Genomic DNA, 12,754 nt, shown 5'->3' on the forward strand with positions numbered 1-12,754 from the left:
GCAAGCGAGGAGTAAGTGCTGAAAAAGGCAGAACAGGAGCTTTGTATTGGCTTGGATGGGACTTTTCTCCCCAGTGCTCGGTGGCCATTCACAACACCTCTTTCCTTCCACCTTGTCATCTTCTCTTCAGTGCTACCCCATACTGGCTTCATCCACTTTTTTCTCCCCTGCCCATCTATGTCTGTATTTCTTTTTCTATTTATTAACTATTTCCTGACTAAACTCATCTCCCCAGGATTGGTATTATCAGGCCATTTTACTGATGTAGCCTTGGTCATTCTAATGCGCTGTGATATACCCCTTCCTTCATGCCCGTCAAGGCAGCAATGGTCTATAAGGCAGTGTTTGTACCATATTTACTGCAGTAAACTCCCTTTATCATCTGATGCTTGGCAACAGCTGTAATAAACATGATTATTAATAATAAGGTGAGGAGAGCTGGTATAATGGTTCTACCTTGCAGGCAGCAGGGATATTCTTTCATAACCATAAGATTAATTTTTGTTTTCCATCAGTTCTTTTACAGGCTTCTTCACCACAATATCTGAATGATTTCCAGTGGCACACTAAGTGATGGGGCTTGATAACAGTCACATGTGGTTTGTTCTTTTATCCTCTCCCCAGGGAGAGAATTATGTATGCAACATACTGGTTATGTTGCTAGGGTTTTGTTTGGGTTTTTTAACATATGCACTGCTGCATGTTTGTGTTGGGGAAGACCGCATCAAAGCAGGCGCACTGCACTTAGACAGGAAGGTGGCAAGATTTCTGATGGTCCTTTGTTCACATGAGATCTCTGCTATCGTCCCAGGCTCATCCCTGCAGACCTCATTTGCTGCCCCACTGAGCTTTACCTTGTTCCTCTGCCCCTAAGGAGAGCTGCGAACTCTTTGGTCTTAAAACTAACTGCCTGAGTCAAAAGGTATTGCCACCAGCACAGCATCCCCAGCTGCTGTGCAGGGTCAGAGCTGTCAGAGCAGCACCTGCTCAAACCCCAGAATGACCATCCCTGGCAGCACAGTGGCTCTGTTTGCTGGTATAGCCCTACACCCTGTAGCCAAGGCCTTTAAATGCACTGAGGCACGTAAAAAGATGGTCTCATTTTTGTAAGGTGCTTATCTATGGAGAGATTCCCCAAAAGGGATAATGAACACTTTTGAAAAGCCAGCCTTTCTTCTGGGCATGTCAACCAGGTGGGTAAAAGCAGATGCCCATGAGCCCTGTCTGTGCTCCCTGCTGCTGTGCTCTTCATCAGCTCCACATCCCCCAAAACAGTGAGTACTCTCAAGTGCTTCATTCTTGGAAGGGTGGAGAGCACTCAAAATGCCTTCAAAGGGCTTTTCCTGTGCTTCCCTTGACGCTTCATGAAACCTCGTGAAGTCATGTCAGGTTGGGCATTAATAACTCAGTGCCACTTGTGTCATTCTTTGACAGGGACAGCAGACCTCCTTTCCTGGTTTGGAAGCCCTTTGCCAATACATGTAACAAAGACATGCCAACGGTTTGCCATGTAGCTGTGGAATTTGTCTTCCAAGCCCAGAGGCTGGCTCTGAGCCCCACTTCACCACCTGGTACCACATGGGCTATGCTCAGGAGCAGGGTCCTGGACCAGAAAGGAATGTTTGTGTCTGACTGCCTGCCCTTCATGCGCCGTTTCTCACATTTCTTTTGCGGCTAGATAGTAAATATTAGTCTAATCTGCAACGAAGATTACTTCTAAGGCAAGAATCACAAGTGTGAATTTGAGAGAGCTTTCACATGCATGCAGCCTTCACATTTATCTGAGAGAAGGTCACATCAAAGATGAGCACATCATGTTTGAACTGGAAGGTGGGGAGAATTATCTGGCCCAAATGATCCAGTGTCTGATCACTTCCATATTTTTAATATAAATATCCTCAGGCTATAGCCCTGAGGCAGGGAAATACCATTATTCTCATTTTGTGTGAAAGAAAAGGAGGGTTAAGTGACTTGCCTAAAATGATACAGGGAGTGTGTGGGAGAAAGAGGTACTGAATTCTTGGCCAACACCAAGCCATCTTTCCGAGCTTTCAGAGACAACAGCTATATCCAGCCCCCTTTATTTATTTCTCTAGAAGCCATCATGCCAAAACCTCTGCTAAATTAGAGAGTGAGACTGAAAGAAAGCTTTCAGTGGATTGCTTTTTTCCATAAATGGAAATATCACAAATCATTCTGGGAAAACAGGTCTTTCTGTTCTCATCCCTCTTTGTCTGCTTCTCTCCTTTTGGATGTCTTTTCCTCTGCCTCTGGCTCCCAGTTTTCAGATGTACAGTCCTGGCCATTTAAAAGTGTTCTTACCCCGCAGGAAGGGAGTAGCTTTTCATTCTTTGGAACTTACTATTTTGTGATGGATTGCACTCTGCAGGCAAGCGAGACCTCTGAAAGAGACAGGGCTGCACAAAGCAGCACAAAAATAAACTGTATTACCAACAATACCAAGCCAGGTTCTCATCGGGGGTAACTCAGTCTGACTCTCGCTGCAGCAGAGCTGACGGCTGCCAGCTGTCCTGGATAGACAGCCTGTACCCAAACGATGACCTGGCTGCATTGGAGAAGGGCTGATTTTCATGCATCTTAGACGTTCAGTCCCTCTTGGCAGCATGGCAGCTTGTCTCTGCTCTTATTGCCCCAGCTGGGCAACTTCTGTCCTGGTCCATGCACTGAGGGGATGCCTGTTGCACCAGTCCTAGCTCCTCCAGACTGCATTTTCCAAAGCTTGGGCAAGCAACAAGCAAAGAGTGAGGATCTTGTCTAAGGACTCCCAGTAATACCCAGGGCACTTGGGGGATGTTCTGTGATTTTCCACGGACCTGGGCATCCCCAGACTTTCTGTCCTGAAAAAAATCCAAGCTCCTCCCTGCCTCCTCTGCAGCCTGCACATCCCAAAGCAGGCTGCTCGAAGGATGCCCACACTGATATGCCAGGGAGAGGGAGGTGGCTGCGATGAATGAGAGAGACTGAGAAACAGGAGGAAGATCTGGTGGGTGAGCATGAGAAAGAGGATGAGAGGAAAGTCCAAACTGTGCTGGGAGAGCTGCAGGGAGGAGGTGGAAGCGCGTGGCTGAAGGTTCTCAGAGAGACATGCAGGAGAAGCCAGAGTGCTCAACACCAGCCTGTTCCAGGGTTTGCAGCATGAAATAGTTCAAGTTGGAAAGAATGGGAAGGGCAAAGGGACACAAATGCAGAGGAGACATTGCTCTCACTCCCTTGAGGGGCTCTCAGAGCCCTACTCACCTTCCCAAATAATGATTTGCTTTTGCTCAGGCATTCAGGAATATTAACTATAGGGTGGAACATGGCTTTTCCCTCCCTGGCTCTGCAAACTGCGTGTGCAGCACGGGAAAAGGCTGTTATGTCAGATCTCGGCAGCACTGCTGAGCTGCTCCATCCCCCTCCCCGTGTGTGGCCACAGCGCTTCCACCAACACAGGTGCCAGGGAGGCTGCTGCACCATCTCAGCAGGCCACAGATGTCTGTCAGAGAATTGCCGAGTGACCTTGGCGCAAGAAGCGATATCGAGGCCTTCCCTACACCAAGAAGGTTTCTGAACTGCCACCATCCATCACCCACCTACTCCATGTGCTTGCACAGCTGCAGGCACCAGCACACCCACACCATGCCCTCTTTAACGCATCCCCGCTCGGCACAAGGCAGAGCAGTACGGTCACCCCCATTTCACAGGGTGGGACTCTAAGGCAGAGGGAAAAAGCGGTTTTAACAGCATGCCTGTGGCAGAGCAAAAACTGAATCTTGTTCTCTTCTATTCCCAGTTAGCACATTAATGACCTAAATTCTGCATCCTTTCCCCATCCATTCCCCAGAGGAGCTAGGAGGCATTGGATGAGAGGGTGTGGTAGCACAGGCAAATAGTCAGCATCCAGAGTCACGGTGCTCTGTGCTGAGCACAGACAAAGCAGGGACTAAAGTGGGACCCACGCTGCCCACCCTGCCCTCATGAACCTTGGCAGGGTTGAGCCAGGGAGGGGGATCAGCCTGGTGCAGCATATCAGGCTGTGGTGAAGGGCAGCTCCTCAATGCCATGGCATTTTAAGCAAGCCAAGGCTGGACGTCCCAGTGGCCAAGCACCTTGCTGAGCTAGATCAGCAAGGCTTTTTGGACACTCAGCATCAGGAGCAGATGAGCTTCTCACAAGTCCATATAAAAGACTGCACAAGATGCAGCATCTTTCCCAAGCAGCTCGATTCTTTACATAGGAATTAATCAGGCTCAAATACAGCAAGAAATGGAGCAGGGGAGCAGGGAAAGGATGGCACAGAGTGAGGGGGTTTCCAGGTGCAGTGCCTCTTCCCTCTCTGGCTGATTCCAACTGGGGGGCTCTGGCTGTGCGCTGGAAGCCTCACCTGGGAGGTGCATGCAGTCTCTACCTGCCCTCCCAGCATGTATGGGCAGGAGGCATTCAACGTTCAGGATCTGCTGGGCAAGGAGCTGAGATCTTAGGCTGGAGACTTCCCCAGTGCCTCGGAGAGTGGCAGTCTTCACGTGCACTGTAGAGCAGTGACCGCAGCCAAAGGACCAGGGTGACGAGCTGCTCGTCTGTCGCTGGCAGGTGGCCCCAGGCAGTCAGGGGCAAGCAAGGGATAGGGCCCCCTTCATGCCGTATTTAAACGGGCGCGTTGCAGGGTGGGAGTGTGCAAGGGAATTTTCTCGGCTCTGAAGCTTTTCTTTCAGAATAGCCATGGCTGAGATGCAGGCACTTCTTGAATGAGGCAACTGGATTGGGGATGGGTGGTTAATAAACTATTTTCATAACCCACAGTTTCAGTGTGGAAATATACTTCAGAGGTACAAGGAGAGGCTTTGTTCCTACCTTCTTCTGCTACTACTTACCTCTTACATGCACACACACTCCTCTCTACTGTCTCTAGCCTCTTCATGGAAGCTCATTGAACTAGTAGTTAAAGGCAATAGGTATCTCAGAAGCATCAGACACAAGCTGACTGGATGCAGAAGGAGCTGAGCTTGGGGGCTGACCCACCTGCCTTCTACAGCTATTTGCTCAGCACTGCCTCCCAAAGCATCCCAGACCTTGCTCCAGGAAGACTTGGTCTCAAGAAGAAAATCCTTTGAGCTTGGTCCTTCTCTCAGCCATTCCCAAATCCCTGAAAGATCACTGGAATTTATCTGGAATAAACTTTTCAAGACATGACTCAGGGACCTGATATGATACCTGCAGGTCTCAGCCTGGGTAGGGTTGGCCTGGAAGAGCTCTGGGTTCCTCACGAGCAACCCTTCCCAGAAGCAACAACCACAAGTGTGGTGGCTTCACTGTCCCATCACCCTGCACATCCACCTGGTCCAGTGGCTGGGCTCAGGGCCTTCCCAGGTTGCCACAGCATTTGTCACTCTCCAGACTCAGGCTTCAAACTCTTCTGCTGACGGATCAGTCAGCCTGACCCACTTTGGTGGCTGACCTCTGGGGAGGGGGCCCATGGGATCACCATGCCTATCCATACACCTCATGTGGGCACTGCATTCCTCCTTTCTGGACAGATCATGCCCATCAGTTCTGTGCAAAAGTCCAGAGGGAAATATAAGGGAAGGCAGGATAAAAACTTTGGGGGAGCCCCAGAAGGTATAATGAAATTGCCTTCTGCATGATCACATCTGTTCAAGCATGAACAACCTGATCCTTTGAGATACTAATCAACTAGTGGTCGTGATGATGTGGCTTAAGGATTACCTGGAGTGGTATTCCTGATTTCAAGAGGGGAGAGACATGAATGATGAAAATAAGAGCCTGGTAGACATCCCAGATGGCAAAAGACTGGGAAGATGTCACTGGCTTCCTGCTGGGGTAGCTTTGCTGTCATGGAGTGTGTGAAAAAGGGTGGCCCATGAATAAAGCCAGCAGAAGGCCCTGTACATAAACCAGCCTGACAAAACTGAGGGTGAGCAGCCCAGCTTCCCTCACTTGTGGTGGAAGATTTTACTCCCCCATTGCAAAGGGTGTTTTGCTGCATACACACACTTGCACCAAGCTTCTTGTAGCCTTAGTCTTCAAATGGACACAAGAGGAGGCCTGACAAAGGTATGCAAAAACAAGCAGTCATACAGAGGAAGTAGATTAAGAGCTTTTGTTCTTCTCCTACGGGAGCAGAACAATAGCATGTATCCTGTCTGTGAAATGAATAGGCAGCAAATTCACAGCTGAGAGAAACACACGCTTTTCCACCCAAACCTGATCACCCCGCCGTACACAGCACTGCTGGGATCCACCAGGACCACACCAGCTGAAACACGAACACCCACAGTTATGCCGATTGATGCTGAGGGAAAGGCCCCCGAGCCTCATGCTTCACAGCCTGACCCAGACTCTGGCTTGTCTTCCCATCCCACCTCCCTCAGAGGTGGGCAGTGCTCTCCTGTCTGTTGGTGGCAGGAGTCACACCTGCTAGCCAAAGCCTCTGGTGCTCCCCACCGTTTGAAGCGAGGGGCATGGGGCTAGGAGGGCACCAGGCTTGATCTAGACAGCAAATCACATGTTCCTGTGCAATTAAGAGGGTATTTGGTGTATGAGTGTGCCAGGAGGGTACCTGGGCATTTAATGGGCATCCATACATGAGCGGGTGTGCTGCCTGGGAGGAAGGCAGAGCAGGCACAAAGGGCGACGCAGAAGGCAGCTGTTCTTGTGAGGCAGGTTTTGGTGTTCTCATTTGTTCTTTTTTTCTCTTGTTCCCTAGGGAATTTTAAAGGTCTGTGTAAGCAAATCGATCACTTCCCTGAGGATGCAGATTATGAAGCCGATACAGCAGAATATTTCCTCCGTAAGTCTGCAGGCTCTTCTCCTTGCAATGGCTTGTAGATGTTAGCATCGGGTGCCTTTTGCTTTCTGAAGGTAGGGTGGTGGCGACACTGGGATTTGTGAGGCTCACCAAGCCAGAGGAGGTGACCCCAGAGCCTTGCCACCACCCAAAACCAGCTCTGCTCACACCTCCCTGGGGCAATGCCCATAAGACAGTGCAAGTTTCAAACTCATAGTAACAACCAATAGTATAGTATATTTTTTAATAACACCAATTAATTACAATATAAATCCAGAGTCTTAATTCAAATCCATTGCAGAACTGCTGAGTGAGCTTCAGGTCAGGACTGGGCTAGCTGGGGCAGTGTGAATGTGTGTGTGTGTCCTCCTAAAGCAGAGGAAGGCCAGGTTGGATGTGGCTTTGAGCAACCTCATCCAAGTGGAAGGTATATCTGCCCATGGCAGGAGGGTTGGAACTAGATGATATTTAAGGTCCCTTCCAACGCAAACTATTCTGTGATGATATGATTTCCTTACCTGATATTCCAGTTGCATCAGATTTAAGAAATCAGCTGGACTGTGTCTGAAGAACACCTATTTCTGTCTTCACCTTTCCCCAAACACCACTAGAGGCTGTAAATCGGATCTTTGCTGGTTTTAGTGATTTTAGTGATGGGAATGGTAAGCAGGAATAAGGACAGCCAGAGCCCTTTGAAGAAAAGACCTGGTGCTCACTCAGGGCCCTGAGGACAGGTGCTGTATGCCAGGCACGTGGCGCCTCTGTAAGGAAACCTAACCTGAGCTCCAAGCCCAGCCTGTGATGTGCAGATGAAGCTCTCACTACTTTGTGCATGGGAACAGGGAAGGCAGCCTGGCCAGTGGGGCAGATCCACATCGTGTCATCACAAGTCAGCATTTTCACCTGCCCCAGAACAAGGACTTGCTCTTCCTTTAGCACAGCTGAACAGGGTTCACTCCTCCTCTTAGGTCCCTACCTTGCTACCCTACCCTCCCTCCACAAGCCCAATGCCTTTTGACATCACAAGAAGAGATCTTCTCCCTTCAGAAATCTGACATTTTGACCTCCCAAGGTTAAGTGTCCAAGGTCTCCAAAGGCTGGGACCCTTTCAGCATAAGGGTCCTTGTCACCCTGGTGTGCTCCAAGCCAGATGTGGAGACCCAGCCCTGCGGTAGAGAGATAATTTAGTCTCTGTGAAGCTCATTTGTATGTCAAAAGAGGCAGATCTTATGCTGCTTCCTCTTTGTTTCTCAAACAGTTCTTCATCCACTGTAAATAACCCAGGGAGACTGCTTCCTTCAGATGCCTTTCTGCAGCGCTGGTCTCTTAATCGCTGCATGGCCCCTGAACAGCAGAGCTGAAGACTGGGGTTTGATCCGGTTTGGCACAGTGACTGTGCAGGCTGCCTCTGAGGGCAAACCAGCTCTTGCAGAGTGCTTTGGGAGCAAGGACTCTGCTTGCAGCATCAGCAACACTTCAGAAAGAAGAGTTGGGGGGAGGGGGAGAACATCTTGAGAAGTCTCAAGGGTCTGTTCCCTCAGAGGGAACAAGATCTGAAGACAAAAATTGGCCCAGTGTCAGGACCTGACAGTATCCCCAGGGTAGAGCCCTTTTTAAGAAAGAAGCAGGTTCAAAGAGGGATTTGGCAAATCAATAAAGGACTGCTTGGGTGACTCTGGAGGGAAGTGGGATTTCTGCTGGCTTAGACCTGACTGGACAGGGACCCTACTGAACAGCTTCTTCCCAGGACTTCTGCCAAACCAGAGTCCCTGGGCACTCTGCATGGGCAATGCCTGGCAGTACTGGCAAGAACGGCTAGGAAGTTGTTTATTAGTATCAGCCCAGGCGATTTCCTCATTCAAGGGACCAGGATGATTGTGGGGCAGTGCCCATGGTCTGGCTAGAAGCGCTGAACTTTATTTCTGCCAGCCATCCACACATGTCTTTTTGAAATCAGGTGCCTGTTGTCAGAGAAGAAGCAGAAGCATCCCTGAATTTTTTTGCTAGAAGACACTTGAGTTAAGAGTAGATGGATGATACGAGGGAGCATCCAAACACCATCTGAGCCCCCTTCTCTATAAACCAAAGGCTCTGGACCCAGGAAGACTGGATAAGATTCTGCCCCTCTCTGGTATGGTCCCCCTGAGGGGCAGAAAGCAGGAGCTGAGCAAGGCTGCTGTCCTCCTACATCACATAATGCCCACAGCTCCCCATGTCAGCCAGCAACTTTGTGTCCTCCCAACAGATGTGAATTTCACAATTAAGACCCAGATAAAACTGATGTGGTCAGGGCCAGGTTGCGGGACTGACCAAGCATCCCTCTAGAAACCCCCTAAACAGTGGAAGTCTGCTTACTGCCATTTAAGCTTCACATTTGTCAAATTCTACCTCGCTTTCCAGAAGCTATTAAGATGGTTATTATCACTATCCTGTTCCCTGAAACACAGACCAGCAGAACTGGAAAGCAAGCAAGAGAGGTTTCTCCCTGCCTTTTGCACTCCCCATGTGTAGGCAGTGGGCTACAGCCCTCCTCAAAGAGCTGACTGGTTGTGCCTGGTAGGATCCTGATGCCAACAGGGTCTTTGAACCACAGTCTCTGCTCACTTAAGAAAAAGTCTTGCGATTGCTTCAGTTCATTCCTGCAGGCAAGGAGGGATTAGCTTTCATCCCCCCTTCCAGATCTTTGCTCCACAAGCAGAATTGCACCACAACCCGTCTGATACCTTTGTTACCAAGCAAGGCTTCATTTCACACTTTAGCAGCTTATTTTCTTTTGGGAATGGAGGAGGGAAGGCCTTCCTAGTTAAAAAATATGAATATTGGCAACACAAACTCAGGCAGACTGTTGGTACCCACTGAACAGCCCACGAGCAGTGTGTGCATGCGTGCGTGTGTGGGGGTGTGTGTATACACAGTCCTGGCCTTTCACTGCTTGAGTACGAGAGAGTCCCCCCAGAAGCTCTGGGGTATGATTTGTGTGTGTGTGAGTATATACGTGCATCTATGCCATTGCCCTCTGCTGGCTGAGCTCTTCGCGTATCGACCGATGGAGAGCGTGCGTGTGTGGGAGCTGGCACATCCGAACCCATCACTGCCCTCTGGAAGGAGCCCAGGCATTTAATCACTAGGATAAGCCCCGTGTTTCAGCACGCAGGGCTGAGACTCGCTTCTCAGTCCTCACTGCAGCCACAGAGCAGTGCACAGCACCAGGAGCTCCTTCCCAGCCCTTAAAAAAAAAAAAAAAATCTCTCTCCTTGAGATGCTCATGCCCTTTTGGGAGGATTCCAGATTGAGCAGCTCCACAGGAAGCATTTGGGTTGCTGCTCTTTGAAGAGTGGGCTTGAGCGGCAGCGCTCTGCAGGAGGAGAAGCCAGAGTGCCAGGGCTCCCCATGCAGCCCATAGTCCCCCCCAAAAGCAGAGGAAAAGACAGCACGAGGAGGGACAGGCAGCACAAGCAGGCTCCCAGCTCAGCCACTAGCCCCCTCTGCCTGCCCACACCAGGCCACTGGCTTCACGGCAGCGGCCAAAGCACAGGAGAGTTTCTTTGGACCACTCTCTTTTTCTGACACACTTTGTTTCTCTCTCCCTCCTTTTGTCCCCCAATGCCTTTATCCCTCCTTGAATTACTCCCTGCCTGCATGTTGCCCTCTGTCTCTCCCCTTTGCCCCCACCCACAAAATGTGCTCGCATCCCTCTGTCCCCCCACCCCGGCGCTGTTTCTGTGCCCCTTTTTCCTCGCTCTCACACTTGCACTGTTCTTTCTTCCCCTTTCCCTCGCTCCTCCACAGGGGCTGTTAGAGCCTCTAGTATTTTCCCGATCCTGAGTGTGATTCTGCTTTTCATGGGTGGACTCTGCATTGCAGCCAGCGAGTTCTACAAAACCCGACACAACATCATCCTTAGTGCCGGCATCTTCTTTGTGTCTGCAGGTAAAGGAATGCACAGGGCCTGACACCCCAGAGATGGGCTTGCGGCGGGAGGGTAGGGGGACTGCCCAGCCAGGGCATCCTGCAGGGGCACGGTTACCTAGGCTGAAGTGTGTGTGTTCCCCAGCCCTGATGAGCCTTTTTCGGGGTGAAAGCAGCATCCCAAGGATGCCTCTCCACCCTGCCTGCTTGCCTGGCAGGGGCAGGCAGCAGCACCCTGCAGGTAGGGGCTTTCCTGCTGCTTGGGAGCTGCTGGAGGGAGAGGGTTTCCTTACACCCAGCATCTCAGGGACCAGCTGGGAATGCAGTCCAGGGATGTGGCAGGCACGCAAGGAGGGTCTTGCCTGGGTTTCCCAAGGAAAGCTTCCCACCAGGAGGGGATGGGTGGCTGGGGACCCTCCCGTCCTCACCTCCCAGGGACAGGGGCTCAACCCCACAGCCCCCACCACTGCCATGTGTGACCCTTCTGACATCTCCCTCTCTCTCCCCCACTGGCTGGCTGGCAGGTCTGAGTAATATAATTGGCATCATCGTATACATATCAGCCAATGCTGGAGACCCCTCCAAGAGCGACTCTAAGAAGAACAGCTACTCCTATGGCTGGTCCTTCTACTTCGGGGCCCTGTCCTTCATTATAGCTGAGATGGTGGGAGTGCTGGCTGTCCACATGTTCATAGACCGGCACAAACAGCTGCGTGCCAACGCTCGTGCCACGGACTACCTCCAGTCCTCCGCCATCACCCGCATCCCCAGCTACCGGTACCGCTATCAGAGACGCAGCCGCTCCAGCTCCCGCTCCACCGAGCCTTCACACTCCAGGGATGCCTCTCCTGTTGGGATCAAAGGGTTCAACACCCTCCCATCAACAGAGATCTCGATGTACACCTTGACCAGGGACCCGCTGAAGGCAACCACCACCCCCACCGCCACCTACAACTCCGACAGGGATAACAGTTTCCTCCAGGTTCACAACTGTATCCAGAAAGAGAACAAGGACTCTATCCACACCAACACAGCCAACCGCCGGACCACCCCGGTATGAAGCCGTCACCAGGAGCTGAAAATGGGGCAGGAGCAGGCAGGAGGAGACGGGGTGGGCTGTGGGGTGGGGAGGGTGGAAGGGGTCAGGGGGCAGAAGAGGAGTGGGAAGGAGGAGGTGGAAGCACCCCTTGGGGGGGTGGGGACCTTCCCAACGCGCAAAAAAAAAAAAATCCACAAAAAGCAACAAAAACAAAAATGACAAAAAAAAAACAAAAACAAAAAAAAAACAACGAACAAGCAGATAAGCAGACAAACAAGCGAGCAAACAAAAAACAAACAAACAAATGAAAAGGAAATGTGAGGAAAGAGACAACAGTGAAAAAAAATTCTTTAAAAAAAAAAGAAAAAGAAAAAAGGAAAAAAAAGAAAAACTTTAAAACTGAAAGAGATTTAAAAAATAGAAATAAATTTAAAAGAAAATGCATGATTTCCCATGTACCATTATTTTAACATTTAATAAAAACAGACTTAAAAAAAATAAAAGGGAACCAAGAAACAACAAATGACAATAAATCAAGTGGGAGGAGGAGGAGAAGGAGGCAGCTCTTTGGATTTTCGGGGGTTTTATTCTTTAATTTTACAGTTCGTTTCCCACTTACCTTTAACCCAGCATGGGCTCCTCGGGGGACAGGGGATGGGACTTCGCCTGGCAGCAGCTTCAGTGTCCTTGGGCCAATTACGGAGGATCCTGGGGTGCTGGGGTCAACTGCGACCCACTCCATTGCCCCAGGATCCATGGGGATCTGCTCCATGCCCCCAGGATCCAGGGGGATCTGCTCATCCCCTACAAGTCCGTAGGGGTTAAGAGTGACTCCTGTCCCTAGGGAGGGTGGGAGCCAATGCTGAGTCACCCCTCCGCAGAGTCCCCAGAGGGGGCCCACTCCCCTGGCCCTGGGGACCCTGAGGTTAATGGTGACAGTGCAAAAAGCAAACAGACACAGTAAACAAAAACACACACACACAGAGACAAAAAAAAGGACA

General features: G+C 50.5%; 1 protein-coding gene across 2 annotated transcripts in view; it reads left to right on the forward strand.

The window, feature by feature from the left end:
* Positions 1 to 11,844, forward strand: part of CACNG2 (calcium voltage-gated channel auxiliary subunit gamma 2) — a 52,295-nt gene extending 40,451 nt beyond the window's left edge. For both annotated transcript variants that reach the window (XM_056342097.1, XM_056342098.1), the window contains 3 exons: positions 6,725 to 6,808; positions 10,595 to 10,735; positions 11,239 to 11,844. In XM_056342097.1, coding sequence (XP_056198072.1) covers positions 6,725 to 6,808; positions 10,595 to 10,735; positions 11,239 to 11,774 — 761 coding nt within the window. In that variant the 3' untranslated portion in view covers positions 11,775 to 11,844. The remainder of the gene's footprint in view (positions 1 to 6,724; positions 6,809 to 10,594; positions 10,736 to 11,238) is intronic.
* Positions 11,845 to 12,754: the final 910 nt, after the last annotated feature.

Source organism: Falco biarmicus, chromosome 5, assembly GCF_023638135.1.
Source record: "Falco biarmicus isolate bFalBia1 chromosome 5, bFalBia1.pri, whole genome shotgun sequence".
Classification (NCBI taxonomy): Eukaryota; Metazoa; Chordata; class Aves; order Falconiformes; family Falconidae; genus Falco; species Falco biarmicus.